This window comes from Coregonus clupeaformis, chromosome 3, assembly GCF_020615455.1.
Source record: "Coregonus clupeaformis isolate EN_2021a chromosome 3, ASM2061545v1, whole genome shotgun sequence".
In the NCBI taxonomy this organism is placed as follows: Eukaryota; Metazoa; Chordata; class Actinopteri; order Salmoniformes; family Salmonidae; genus Coregonus; species Coregonus clupeaformis.
In genome coordinates, this window is record NC_059194.1 from 7159401 (window position 1) to 7175258 (window position 15858).

Below are 15858 nucleotides of genomic sequence, written 5' to 3' on the forward strand. Positions count from 1 at the left end.
TGCTTTTAAAACTCACCTCACTGTGATGATCAATTTGAAGAAGAAAGTTCAACAACAGGTTGAAACTGAGTGAAAAACATGGTCGTTGTGGATGTTGTTTCAAAGACTAACACAACGAAATGGGCAGCGCTTTCTAAGGTGATGATTAATTAAAACATCCATACGCATATTAGAGCTTATGAATATGCATAGGCCTATATATGAGCCCAAGCCCGGAAAAAACCCTGAATTAAAATAATGATTTTGCCGTTATACAATACATAGCCTAATAGCCTACCATATATTACGCACGGTAGAAAAACATAAAAAAAAACATAGATTTAAGATGTCTTTGGTATATAATTGGTCTAGCCTATACTCCAAAATTAAACAAATTCTAGTAATCTCCTTTGAGTGTGGACTGTATTATTATGCATACTGGATGGACTTTGACCTTATGTTACGCTCCAAACTTTCAATCCATGAGTCTGGGAGAGAACACATAAGCCTAGGCCATGCTGTTCATTGATTGATTGTGCAGAGCGGCTTACAGAGTTAGCCTACAATTACAGTGAATTAGTATTTGATTTTGAATAGCCTAGTAATAGGGATTTTTGAAAATATTTTCATAATTAATAAGCTGACACTACCGTGCATTTCCATCTCCTCCTCTCTCTCCTTCATTTCTTTCTCAAGCACGTAGAGAGAGGCGCTGTCAACAGTTGAATGAAATATGTTTAGTTGTGAAAACATGACTATTCAGTTGGTTTCCCAAATTAAAGAGATACTAGTATGCTAGTAGATACCCATAGACTTCCAGTCATTGCGCTAACGCTAGTTAGCATTGGCTTGCGAAACTACCTCTAACTTCCTTCATACTGGACACAGAGACATAAAAATGGAATACACGAGTTCATCTGATTCTGGGGAAGTCGATAAAGGGCCTCATTGCCAAAATCCCAAAGTATCCCTTTAAGCACTGGGTAGCTGCAGGAACAGGTTTGGAGAGCCCATGACATACAGAATATCACCTGTCACGCAGCGAGAGGCTGCATGCTCCTCAAACAGTGGTTGATGTGTGGAGTGAAATAAGTGTTCTTATAAGCCCAGACATTTCTATATGCAATTCATATACTGTCCATAATATACATATTTACACTGAGTATATAAAACATTATGAACACCTGCTCTTTCCATGACATAGACTGACCAGGTGAAAGCTATGCTCCCTTATTGATGTAAATTGTTAAATCCACTTAAAATCAGTGTAGATGAAGGGGAGGAGACAGGTAAAAAATACTATTTTTAAGCCTTGAGACAATTGAGACATGGATTGTGTATGTGTGCCATTCAGAGGGTGAATGGGCAAGACAAAATATTTAAGTGCCTTTGAACGGGGTATGGTAGTAGGTGCCAGGCACACCAGTTTGTGTCAAGAACTGCAACGCTGCTTGGTTTTTCACACTCAACAGTTTCCTGTGTGTATCAAGAATGGTCCACCACCCAAAAGACATCCAGACAACTTGACACAACTGTGGGAAGCATTGGAGTCAACATGGGGCAGCATCCCTGTGGAACGCTTTCGACAACTTATAGAGTCCATGCCCCGACGAATTGAGGCTGTTCTGAGGGCAAAGGGGGAGCAACTCAATATTAGGAAGGTGTTCCTAGTGTTTGGTATACTCAGTGTATATATTTATATTCCTGACTCTGACATTGCTTGTTCAAAAATTTCTTAATTCCTTTGTTTTTATTTTTGGGATTTATAATAATAATAATAATAATTTGCATGTATTGTTTTGTATTATTAGGTATTACTGCACTGTTGGAGCTAGAAACATAAGCATTTCGCTTCACCCGGGATAACATCTGCAAAATATGTGTATGCGACCAATAACATTTGATTTGATGGGTGAAAATATGATCACTTGATGAGAGAACAGCACGTGCAGCCTGAGGCAAGGAACAGAGCGCAAGCTTTTTTTTGCGACTTTCTCAAATCATCAATAGCCTATAGTCACATCATGCAGCCCATGTATGTTTTGATTTCTAAGACATTCTACGGTTTGTATCATTCACAACTAAAGTTGCCAAATAACTCTAAATCTAGCGTATAGGACCTGTTTCAAATGATCACTTTTACACTCAACATAGCCACTTCATATGCACACTCGCTCCGGAATGGGAAAAATATCCTTTCTATTTTATTCAGCTAAGTTCAATTATATTCTTCTTACTATAAAATAATATAAAATAATGGCACAGGACTTGAAAGCATATCTTGTCTGCTAAATGGACAAGCCTACAGTCTATAGCATGGAGCATAGCCAGGTAACATACAGTAGGCCAACTCATATTCTGTTCTACTGAAATACATCTTCATATAATAATGTTTCTTTAGACCTGCCTAAAATAAATAATGGATTTATTGTGATGGTATATATCAAATGGATTTATTCTACTTTTTAAAAATGTAGATGTTCCAAAGGCGTGCATCAGCGGCTTGTATGAGTGGAGGCCTGCTGAAGATGCTAAACGTGTTTATGTTAATTAACGGTCAATTACCGTGAGATCATTTGTAAGACAATAACCGGCTATCCCCACCACAGCCCTATCCCCACCCGCCCCACCACCCTAATTATAATCATCACCATCATCTTCTTCATCATCATCATCATTCCGTTTGGATCTGTCCTTGCCTTCGGGGGCGAGGGCTGTGGGGTTGCAGACACAGAACCTTTTAGAGAAGTGGACCAGGATCCTCTCTCTCTCCTGGGTCTCACCCATCAGAGGAAAGGCTTTCAGGAAGTTCCTGAGAATTAGGTCAAAGACCAACGAGTGAGCAGGCAGTATTGCTTTCAGGCTAGAATGCAGATTGTATTTGTCCGCACAGTGATATAGGCTATATGCTACAACCTTCTTTCACAGGTTTCCTCACTTTGGTTTGAAAATCGTCAATGTCATCTTAAGACTAAGGCTACAGTACAGTAGATTAGTACAGTACAGTACATTGCACATTCATTCAGTGCAAACTCAATGTAAGTGTGGTTCACCACTCCCAATATAAACATGTTCATTTACTCTGGATATCTGCATGCTGTGGTTTAACACATGCATTCAAGACAGTCCCAAATCATGGCATACTGTATACCAGGAGTTGACAGTTTACTGTATCGCAAAATAGAGACACACTACAGCTCTATACTCAGAGAAATCAGCGATAGGCTAATGTGTTGTGAGCAGGGCTGTGAGTATAGTGTTGACTGGAGCTGACTGCTCTTACCTCAGGGCCTTGTCCAATGACAGGCCAGAGAAGTCAAAGAAGCTGAGGTACTCTGCCGCCACCAGCTGGCTGAACTCATTACTGCAGGATGGACAGAGGGAGGCGGGATGGGGGAGGGAGAGAGAGAAGGGGGGGATGGGGAGCGATAGAGAGAAAGAGATGTGACTTTTAAGATGATACAAAATACATATGAATACAATATAAACACTGTGAGACGTATGCATGTGTATCAATGTGGAACTGAATGACAGTGTGTGTGTGTGCATGGTCATGTGTGTGTGTCTGTGTGGTCGTGTGTGTGTGTCTGTGTGGTCGTGTGTGTGTGTGGTCGTGTGTGTGTGGTCATGTGTGGTTGGTCTTGTGTGTGTGTGGTCGTGTGTGTGTGTGGTCACTTGTGTGTGTGGTCGTGTGTGTGTATGCCTGAAAACCCACTTCTTGCCCAGGTGGCGTGCCACGTCACAGCGTCTGAAGCCCTCCAGGTAGAACAGACGCTTGGCCAGGCGTTTGGCGGCGTCGCAGTCGGCACGGCAACCATTGGCCAGGGTTTCCGTGCTGCCTCTCTCCAGCTGCTCCAGACCGCCCAGCTCCGACTCTGAGTCCGACAGCACGTCCGTGACGTTGGCATCACTGAGGAGGACACGCACATGACAGCCTTATTGAGCTGATAGTATGGCACCTACCTGCCCCACAGAACAGGGCCCTAGTGTGGGTCTTCTACATAACCCTAGCAGGACCACTGACTGGCAGTCATAAAGATGAAAATGTAGAATGTTATGATGATATATGGGAGCTATAAACTCACATTTTAAGACCCTTTTCACTAGACCGATAGATAAATATAAGAATGTGTGATATTCTATCAACATAAGATTGCTTTCTCTCATATAACCCTGATTCTATAATAAAAATCCCCTGAAGACACATAAAGATAGCTTATCTGAAACAGAACCGTCCCTACATCGCTCTATCACTCTAACCAAAACACATAAAACATCCTAAACAATCACTACTGAAATTGTACTAAAAACAAACGTCACAGGCCTCAATACCAGACCAGACCATTTATCCCTATCATTTTACGTGTCTCTTTGACATTGTCAACAATCTCTCTATAGATGATTAAGATTTTTCTGCATAATCTGATTAGAGCAATTGCATTACTCCCTAAATTCAATACGCTGCGGCACGGTAATGTGTTGGTTGCCGTGGTCGCGACGGGCGGCGGAACCCGGTGTCCTAAGAGGAGAGACAACGGGCGCAATTACCACCCCTCCCAGGCTGATGTCTCCTACATCACAATTACCCACAATCCTCACTGCAGCCAACAGCGTGCCGAGAACACAACACAAGCCTCTCACAAGAATGGAACCCCAAACGACAATAGGTACCCATACCTCCCTCTGTACAAGGAAGACATACGCTCCTTCATCAAGCCTAAGACAGGCGAGGAACTATTAACAAAATTACTGCCCTCCCTACATTCTATTTTTTTTTTTACATTTTTGTAATTTAGCTGACTGGCTTATCCAGAGCGACTTACATGAGCAATTAGGGTGTAGTGCCTTACTCAAGGGCACATCTGAGAAGTAGTTGGTGAACCAGGCGAGGCAGTCATTTGAGAAACCAAGGCTATTTAGTCTGCCAATAAGAACGCGGTGATTGACAGAGTCGAAAGCCTTGGCCAGGTCAATGAAGACGGCTGCACAGTACTGTCTTTTATCGATCGCGGTTATAATATTGTTTAGGACCTTGAGCGTGGCGAGGTGCATCCATGACCAGCTCGGAAACCAGATTGCATAGCGGAGAAGGTACGGTGGGATTCGAAATGGTCGGTGATCTGTTTGTTAACTTGGCTTTCAAATACTTTCGAAAGGCAGGGCAGGATGGATATAGGTCTGTAACAGTTTGGATCTAGAGTGTCACCCCTTTTGAAGAGGGGGATGACCGCAGCAGCTTTCCAATCTCTGGGGATCTCAGACGATACGAAAGTGAGGTTGAACAGGCTAGTAATAGGGGTTGCGACAATTTTGGCGGCTAATTTTAGGAAGAAAGGGTCCAGATTGTCTAGCCCAGCTTATTTGTAGGGGTCCAGATTTTGCAGCTCTTTCAGAACAGGGGGGGGGGGGGGCATGGGCAAGTTGCAGCGGAGGGTGCAGAGCTGGTGGCCGGGGTAGGGGTAGCCAGGTGGCAAGCATGGCCAGCCGTAGCAAAATGCTTGTTGAAATTCCAAGTTGTAAGGCAACGAAATAGGAAAAATGCCAAGGGGGGTAAATACTTTCGCAAGCCACTGTATGTAGGGAATAGGGTGCCATTTGGGATGGTCCCCCTGACTCACAGCCACTCAATGTGGATTCTGCTACTTTTTCTTGAGCAAAGTGAAATCTTGAATAGTCAGCCAATGTTTAATAGTGAAACTGTGTGTGTGTGTGTGTGTGTGTGCCTGTGTGTGTGTGTGTTTGTGTCTGTGTGGCATTGTGTATAGTTAGAGCATGAGGCTGCATGTCTGTGACTCACATGAGAATCTCTCTCTCCCAGTTGTGTTGGGTGCCATCCACCCCCGGGCCAGCAAGGGTGTGTCGGGTGAAGGGCATGAGGGGTGTGTGGATGTGTGGATAGGTGTATAAGTTGGGGTCACACTCTATTGCCCAAATATTGCAATTTTGGAATTGCGCATCCAGTATGAGTTAATGTGACTAAAGTCGATAACACCTATTATGTGAGTAAATGTGTGTGTGTGTGTATGTTATTTATGAGTAGGGGTGTGTGTCCCCGTGTGTTTCATAACTGTGGCAGGTCATCTCCTGAGGATTCACTGGCATCCTCTGTGCAAGGATGTCTTGAGGGAATAACACCAAGGACTCAGCATTAAATGATCCAACACAACACCAGTCTAGTACACCACTGGATCATTCATACCCTACTGCCCCATCAGTCTCATTCTGTTATTCAAAACCACAAGACTTGTAAAATAACACAACATTCACTGATGCTGCACTACAGTATACTGCGTGACAATAACTGATAAAGGCATAGGAATTAGTCACCGTTTTTGTTGTTGAAAGGAAACAAAGTAGCTTGTTAGTTCCTAGGGGCATGTTGAACAACTGTGTGCCTGTCTCCCATGAGAGTGAGCAACATGTAGCAAGGTCAACAGAGATGGCTCAAATGTATTGATCAGCCTTACAAAACCGTTCAAACGGACCAAAGTTAAAGCCATACAGAGAATACATTTGAACGTTTTTATATGGTATAGTAAATGAGCTATTGTCAAAATTATCTAAACTATACTTAAAGTGGCATAATTTTCCATAGTGTATTTATACCGAATAGTTGCAAATCAATGTTGATTTATAACCGCTGTGTCAAACCGGAACGGCTCAATATGCTAATTGCAGATACAGCTGACACTCCCGCTCAATCTAATTCTGATTGAAAATATACTTCAGAATAATTTTACTGTAAGTGGTACCAGAGGAAAAGACTTACAGGAGATCGAGAAGAAAGTCGAAATGAACGTCATATTCCTCTTTCCACATTTTCTCTCCTGCATTCGAGGATTGGAATCAGTGTCAAGGAGCGCGCGACATCATCCAGCAGTGGTCGGTAAAATCCGGCATTCGCTCGTTTGCGGTATTTACCCAAAGAGTCTTAAGCAATCAGATTTCATCTGTTTTTTCCCACACAAACGGTACTCGAATCCCCGCATGGTTATTACCAAGCTTAAGAGCACAGAATGATCTAACTACAGTGTGTGTAGCCTACTGCCTTTCCCCATAATGTGAATGGATATGAGATTTTTTACTTGAAGGTTCTTGGAGGTCTCCCTCAAAAGGATATGAGGGGCGGAGCGACAGAATCTACTGAATTCTGTTTCTAAATCTTGTTAGTACACACTCCATTTGATGATCATGCAGGTCTGTATATAGCCCATTAGGCTATTCCCTCACTGGTCTTTTCCCATAGGCTACGTTGTGATGCAAAGAAAAGCCTGTTTTCTTTTGGCCTGAGGCTACATTTTGTTGTGTTACAGCCTAAAATGGATAACATTGAGACTTTGTAATACCCCATAATGTCAAAGTGGAATTATGTTTTTAGAAATGTTTACAAATTCATACAAAATTAAAAGCTGAAATGTCTCAGGTCAACCCCTTTGTCATGGCAAGCCTAGATAAGTTCAGGAGTAAAAATGTGCTTAACAAGTCACATAATAATAATAAATAATAAGTTGCATGGACTCACTCTGTGTGTAATAATAGTGTTTAACATGATTTTTCAATGACTACCTCATCTCTGTAACCAACTCTTCAGAATATCAGTCAGATTCAAAGGATGTGTCATATTCAAAGGCAGGTCCAGTTCTACCCAACAGCTATGGTATTTTCCCTCTATTTGGCCCTATTGTGTATTGCGATGCCAACCATCTCTGACTCACCCTCCAAAAGCAGAAGAAGACGTGGACTGGTGGCATTGTGATAGGTATAGATAACTGGCCCAGACACACACACGTGCATGCAACACACACACACACACACACACACACACACACACACACACACACACACACACACACACACACACACACACACACACACACACACACACACACACACACACACACACACACAGTGGCAGATATTAATCACCTACTCTGACACATCAATACATGCTTCCTCTGTTTTTAAATCCTTCCTCCCCCCTTTTAATCTTGAGGAATCGTGGAGACAAAAACAAAGGGAGAAGAGGAGGACAGACGGAGGAGGGGAGAGGGGGAGCTGGGGCTTATCTAGACTAGATCATATAGACAGCCATTGAAAGCTCTTAGCACATAGAGTCTCCGACAGCCATGAAGTGACAGGATCACAATAGGCCCTGATCATTAAGCTAGATGGAAACAGGATGTTGTCATCACCATAGTGATGCAATTCACTGACAAGGATTCTAGTAAATAAATGGTTTATATAAGGCAGACGGTCACACAGAGATTCAATCCCCCAGCGCCATCTAACCTCTAAAATGGCCACCACATTCTAACATTAACTGACATCAGCATCCCCTTTCTAGCAGGCATTATACACCCGTGAACCCAAACAAGTCTGGGTTGAACATTTATGACATATTTATGAGCTCTCACTCCAAATGTTAAATATACTCCTGCAACCTCTTTAGAAGAACACCCTAGGAATACTAACAATTGGATACAATAGACTTCCATGGGAGCCTACAGTGGCTTGTGAAAGTATTCACCCCCCTTGGCATTTTTCCTATATTGTTGCCTTACAACCTGTAATTAAAATTGATTTTCGGGGGGTTTGTATCATTTGATTTACACAACATGCCTACCACTTTGAAGATGCAAAATATGTTTTATTGTGAAACAAACAAGAAATAAGACAAATAAACAGAAAACTTGAGCGTGCATAACTATTCAATACTTTGTAGAGCCACCTTTTGCAGCAATTACAGCTGCAAGTCTCTTGGGGTATGTCTCTATAAGTTTGGCACATCTAGCCACTGGGATTTTTGCAATCTTTAAGTCATACCACAGATTCTCAATTGGATTGAGGTCTGGGCTTTGACTAGGCCATTCCAAGACATTTAAATGTTTCCCCTTAAACCACTCAAGTGTTGTTTTAGCAGTATGCTTAGGTTCATTGTCCTGCTGGAAGGTGAACCTTCGTCCCAGTCTCAAATCTCTGGAAGACTGAAACAGGTTTCCCTCAAGAATTTCCCTGTATTTAGCACCATCCATCATTCCTTCAATTCTGAGCAGTTTCCCAGTCCCTGCAGATGAAAAACATCCCAACAGCATGATGCTGCCACCACCATGCTTCACTGTGGGGATGGTGTTCTCGGGGTGATGAGAGGTGTTGGGTTTGCGCCAGACATAGCGTTTTCCTTGATGGCCAAAAAGCTCAATTTTAGTCTCATCTGACCAGAGTACCTTCTTCCATATGTTTGGGGAGTCTCCCACATGCCTTTTGGTGAACACCAAACGTGTTTGCTTATTTTTTTCTTTAAGCAATGGCTCTTTTCTGGCCACTCTTCTGTAAAGCCCAGCTCTGTGGAGTGTACGGCTTAAAGTGGTCCTATGGACAGATACTCCAATCTCCGCTGTGGAGCTTTGCAGCTCCTTCAGGGTTATCTAGTCCCCTGTAGCTCAGTTGGTAGAGCATGGCGCTTGCAATGCCAGGGTTGTGGGTTTGTTTCCCACGGGGGGCCAGTATGAAAATGTAGGCACTCACTAACTGTAAGTCGCTCTGGATAAGAACGTCTGCTAAATGACTAAAATGTAAATGTTATCTTTGCTCTCTTTGTTGCCTCTCTGATTAATGCCATCCTTGCCTGGTCCGTGAGTTTTGGTGGGCGGCCCTCTCTTGGCAGGTTTGTTGTGGTGCCATATTCCATTTTTTAATAATGGATTTAATGGTGCTCCGTGGGATGTTCAAAGTTTCGGATATGTTTTTATTACCCAACCCTGATCTGATCTTCTCCACAACTTTGTCCCTGACCTGTTTGGAGAGCTCCTTGGTCTTCATGGTGCCGCTTGCTTGGTGGTGCCCCTTGCTTAGTGGTGTTGCAGACTCTGGGGCCTTTCAGAACAGGTGTATATATACTGAGATCATGTGACAGATCATGTGACACTTAAATTGCACACAGGTGGACTTTATTTAACTAATTATGTGACTTCTGAAGGCAATTGGTTGCGCCAGATCTTATTTAGGGGCTTCATAGCAAAGAGGGTGAATACATATGCACGCACCACTTTTCCGTGATTTTTTGAAACAAGTTATTTTTTTCATTTCACTTCACCAATTTTTACTATTTTGTGTATGTCCATTACATGACATCCAAATAAAAATCCATTTAAATTACAGGTTGTAATGCAACAAATTAGGAAAAACGGCAAGGGGGATGAATACTTTTGCAAGGCACTGTACGTACATCTGTTCTGTCCTAGTTGAGGACCAATGACATAGGTCTGGAGAAAGAGATACATTTTAAATGTTCTCTCAGTCAATGGCAGTGAGTGATACAGTCAACGTACGTATGATATGTCAAAAAATACAAATTTAGCTAAAAATAGACGGTGATGGAAATAAATCTGGCGTGTCACAGCAGTATGTGTGTGTGTGTCTGTGTGTGTGTGTGTGTCTGTGTGAGTGTTTGTCTTTGTGTGTGTGTCTGTGTGTGTGTGTGTGTCTGTATGTGTGTGTGTGTGTTTGTCTTTGCGTGTCTGTGTGTGTATGTGTGTGTCTGTGTGTCTGTGTGTGTCTGTGTGTGTATGTGTGTGTGTGGCTGTGTGTTTGTCTTTGCGTGTCTGTGTGTGTGTGTGTCTGTGTGTGTGTGTGTTTGTCTTTGTGCGTGTGTGTGTGTCTGTGTGTGTGTGTGTTTGTCTTTGCGTGTCTGTGTGTGTATGTGTGTGTCTGTGTGTGTCTGTGTGTCTGTGTGTGTGTGTCTGTGTGTCTGTGTGTGTGTGTCTGTGTGTGTGTGTGTGTCTGTGTGTCTGTGTGTCTATGTGTGTCTGTGTGTGTGTATGTGTGTGTGTGTCTGTGTGTATGTCTGTGTGTGTGTGTGTGTGTGTGTGTGTCCGTGAAATATCGCTGCTGGAACATGAGCGGATTATCTGCAGGGAATTTCAGCAGCAGAGAGAAGACCTCTCCCAAGGGCTTTATTACTTCAGAGTGACACCCACTAGGACAGGGCCTGTCTCTCTGGTGTGTGTGGACAGTGAGGGAAAAAAGTATTTGATCCCCTGCTGATTTTGTACGTTTGCCCACTGACAAAGAAATGATCAGTCTATAATTTTAACGGTAGGTTTATTTGAACAGTGAGAGACAGAATAACAACAAAAAAATCCAGAAAAACGCATGTCAAAAATGTTATAAATTGATTTGCATTTTAATGAGGGAAATAAGTATTTGACCCCCTCTCAATCAGAAAGATTTCTGGCTCCCAGGTGTCTTTTATACAGGTAACGAGCTGACATTAGGAGCACACTCTTAAAGGGAGTGCTCCTAATCTCAGTTTGTTACCTGTATAAAAGACACCTGTCCACAGAAGCAATTAATCAGATTCCAAACTCTCCACCATGGCCAAGACCAAAGAGCTCTCCAAGGATGTCAGGGACAAGATTGTAGACCTACACAAGGCTGGAATGGGCTACAAGACCATCGCCAAGAAGCTTGGTGAGAAGGTGACAACAGTTGGTGCGATTTTTCGCAAATGGAAGAAACACAAAAGAACTGTCAATCTCCATCGGCCTGGGGCTCCATGCAAGATCTCACCTCGTGGAGTTGCAATGATCATGAGAACGGTGAGGAATCAGCCCAGAACTACACGGGAGGATCTTGTCAATGATCTCAAGGAAGCTGGGACCATAGTCACCAAGAAAACAATTGGTGCCCAGAACTACACGGGAGGATCTTGTCAATGATCTCAAGGAAGCTGGGACCATAGTCACCAAGAAAACAATTGGTGCAACATTATGCTTTGGGGGTGTTTTTCTGCTAAGGGGACAGGACAACTTCACCGCATCAAAGGGACGATGGACAGGGCCATGTACCGTCAAATATTGGGTGAGAACCTCCTTCCCTCAGCCAGGGCATTGAAAATGGGTCGTGGATGAGTATTCCAGCATGACAATGACCCAAAACACACAGCCAAGGTAACAAAGGAGTGGCTCAAGAAAAAGCACATTAAGGTCCTGGAGAGGCCTAGCCAGTCTCCAGACCTTAATCCCATAGAACATCTGTGGAGGGAGCTGAAGGTTCGAGTTGCCAAACGTCAGCCTCGAAACCTTAATGACTTGGAGAAGATCTGCAAAGAGGAGTGGGACAAAATCCCTCCTGAGATGTGTGCAAACCTGGTGGCCAACTACAAGAAACGTCTGACCTCTGTGATTGCCAACAAGGGTTTTGCCACCAAGTACTAAGTCATGTTTTGCAGAGGGGTCAAATACTTATTTCCCTCATTAAAATGCAAATCAATTTATAACATTTTTGACATGTGTTTTTCTGGATGTTTTTGTTGTTATTCTGTCTCTCACTGTTCAAATTGTCACGATCGTCGGATATAGAGGACCAAGGCGCAGCGTGGAAGGTGAACATACTTATTTATTAAATGATACACGAACAAAACAACAAATCGATATGTGACGTCCACAGGTGCAAAACACAAACCAACACGGAATAGGATCCCACAAACACTGTGGGAAAACCACCTGACTAAATATGGTTCCCAATCAGAGACAACCAGCAACAGCTGATACTCGTTGCCTCTGATTGAGAACCACTCTGGCCAACATAGATATACAAAAACTAGACTAGACACAACGAGCACAAAACATAAACTCTACACACCCTGGCTCAACTTAAAAGAGTCCCTAGAGCCAGGGCGTGACAGTACCCCCCCTAAAGGCGCGGACTGCGACCGCGCCTAAACATCACCGAACAGGGGAGGGCTGGGTGGGCATTCCTCCTCGGAGGCGGTTCCGGCTCCGGGCTTGACCACCACCCTCTACTAACCCCCCCGTAGTGTCCCTGGTCTGGTCTAGCCCCACTGGCTGGAGCTGGACTGGACTTCGGTGGAGCGGATTGCTCAGCTGACCGGTACCTGACCAGGCACCGGTGAAACGGGCACGGGCTGGCGATGCACACCACAGGTTTGGTGCGGGGAGCAGGAACAGGCCGGACCAGGCTGGCGACGCGCACCATTGGCTTGGTGCGGGGAGCAGGAACAGGCCGGGCCGGGCTGGCGACGCGCACCACTTGCTTGGTGCGGGGAGCAGGAACAGGCCGGACCGGGCTGGCGATGCGCACCACATGTTTGGTGCGGGGAGCAGGAACGGGCCGGGCCGGGCTGGCGACGCGCACCATTGGCTTGGTGCGGGGAGCAGGAACATGCCGGGCCGGGCTGGCGACGCGCACCATAGGCTTGGTGCGAGGGGCAGGAACAGGCCGGGCCGGGCTGGCGACGCGCACCATAGGCTTGGCGCGATGGACAGGAACAGGCCGGACCGTACTGGGAACACACACCACTGGCCTTACACGGGGATCAGGAACGGGCCGGACCGGACTGGCAACACACTTCAGTACCTCTCGCCGTGCCTCTACATTTTCCTTCCCTCTATACACCAATGGCTCCCGTAACCCGGTGGCCTTCTCTCCTCGTCCACCAACTCGCCCCTTATCTGCCTCCAGTGGCCCCGTCGTCCCTGCCATGTGCCCCCCCTAAAAATTTATTGGGGGTGCCCCTCGCCTGTCCGACAACTGCCCGGTTGGCGCCGCTTCTCCTCTCCTGCCTGGGCACGCTGCTTGGTCCTGTATTGGTGGGATCTTCTGTCACGATCGTCGGATATAGAGGACCAAGACGCAGCGTGGAAGGTGAACATACTTATTTATTAAATGATACACGAACAAAACAACAAATCGATACGTGACGTCCACAGGTGCAAAACACAAACCAACACGGAACAGGATCCCACAAACACTGTGGGAAAACCACCTGACTAAATATGGTTCCCAATCAGAGACAACCAGCAACAGCTGATACTCGTTGCCTCTGATTGAGAACCACTCTGGCCAACATAGATATACAAAAACTAGACTAGACACAACGAGCACAAAACATAAACTCTACACACCCTGGCTCAACTTAAAAGAGTCCCTAGAGCCAGGGCGTGACACAAATAAACCTACCATTAACATTATAGACTGATCATGTCTTTGTCAGTGGGCAAACGTACAAAATCAGCAGGGGATCAAATACTTTTTTCCCTCACTGTATGTATGTATGTATGTATGTGTGTGTGTGTGTGTGTGTGTGTGTGTGTGTGTGTGTGTTTGAGAGAGAGAGAGAGACATCTATAGCTTGTGCAAGGTGTATGAGTGTTTGTGTGTAGGTCAGTGCGTGTGTGTGTTTGCTTCCTTGTGTCTGTCTGTGTGTCTGTGCAGCACATATTACACGGCCAGCACATATTACATGGCCAGCACATATTACATGGCCAGCACATATTACACGGCCAGCACATATTACATGGCCAGCACATATTACATGGCCAGCACATATTACATGGCCAGCACATATTACATGGCCAGCACATATTACACGGCCAGCACATATTACATGGCCAGCACATATTACATGGCCAGCACATATTACACGGAGCAGAATAATCAGCTCCTCTGATATCGAGACTGATGCTGGTTATTTTTTGTCTCTGTATCCTCCTTATCCTGCTCACAGGGGAGAGGGGCCCTATTCCCATAGGGCTCTGGTCAAAAGTAGTCCACTATAAAAAGAATAGGGTGCCATTTGGGACGCAACCCTAGTCTCACAACATGATCACTGGGTCCCATACCGTCTCCACCTCTATCACCAGCCCAGCATCTCTCTCTGACAGAAACATCATCCAGCCAGCAATGATCTGGATAACTACCGTAAAGCTATTCAGAAACAGATCTATCTACACTGAACAAAAATATAAACGCAACATGCAAGATTTTACTGAGTTACAGTTCATATAAGGAAATCAGTCAATTGAAATATAATTCATTAGGCCCTAATCTATGGATTTCACATGACTCGGAATACAGATATGCATCTGTTGGTCACATATACCTTTAAAAGAAAGTAGGGGCGTGGATCAGAAAACCAGTCAGTATCTGGTGTGACCAAGATTTTCCTCATGCAGCATGACACATCTACTTCACATAGAGTTGATCAGGCTGTTGATTGTGGCCTGTGGAATGTTGTCCCACTCCTCTTCAATTGCTTTGCGAAGTTGCTGGATATTGGCGGGAACTGGAACACTCTGTCGTACACGTCGATTCAGAGCATCCCAAACATGCTCAATGGGTGACATATCTGGTGACTAAGCAGGCCATGGAAGAACTGGGACATTTTCAGCTTCCAGGAATTGTGTACAGATCCTTGCGACATGGGGCCTGCATTATCATGCTGAAACATGAGGTGATGGTGGCGGATGAATGGCACGACAATGGGCCTCAGGATCTCGTCATGGTATCTCTGTGCATTCAAATTGCCATAGATAAAATGCAATTGTGTTCGTTGTCCGTAGCTTATGCCTGCCCATACCATAACCCCACCGCCACCATGGGGCACTCTGTTCACAACATTGACATCAGCAAACCGCTCTCCCACACGACGCCATTTGCCCGGTACAGTTGAAACCGGGATTCATCCGTGAAGAGCACACTTCTCCAACTTGCCAGTGGCCATCAAAGGTGAGCATTTGCCCACATTAGTCGGTTACGACCCTGGTGAGGATGACGAGCACGCAGATGAGCTTCCCTGAGACGGTTTCTGACAGTTTGTGCAGAAATTCTTCAGGTGTGCAAACCCACAGTTTCATCAGCTGTCCGGGTGGCTGGTCTCAGACAATCCCGTAGGTGAAGAAGCCGGATGTGGAGGTCCTGGGCTGGCGTGGTTGCACGTGGTCTGCGGTTGTGAGGCTGGTTGGACATACTGCCAAATTCTCTAAAACAACGTTGGAGGCGGCTTATGGTAGAGAAATGAACAGTCAATTCCCTGCCAACAGCGCTGGTGGAAATTCCTGCAGTCAGCATGCCAATTGC

At 44.9% G+C, this 15858-nt stretch overlaps 1 protein-coding gene across 2 annotated transcripts in view; it reads right to left on the reverse strand.

Annotated features, from left to right (window-relative positions):
- The window catches only part of LOC121539853 (PH and SEC7 domain-containing protein 2-like), a 34366-nt gene that overhangs the window by 6319 nt on the left and 12189 nt on the right, over positions 1-15858 (reverse strand). For both annotated transcript variants that reach the window (XM_045207078.1, XM_041848510.2), the window contains exons 4-6: positions 3695-3889; positions 3263-3343; positions 2631-2791 (exon numbers count right to left, since the gene is read on the reverse strand). In XM_045207078.1, coding sequence (XP_045063013.1) covers positions 2631-2791; positions 3263-3343; positions 3695-3889 — 437 coding nt within the window. The remainder of the gene's footprint in view (positions 1-2630; positions 2792-3262; positions 3344-3694; positions 3890-15858) is intronic.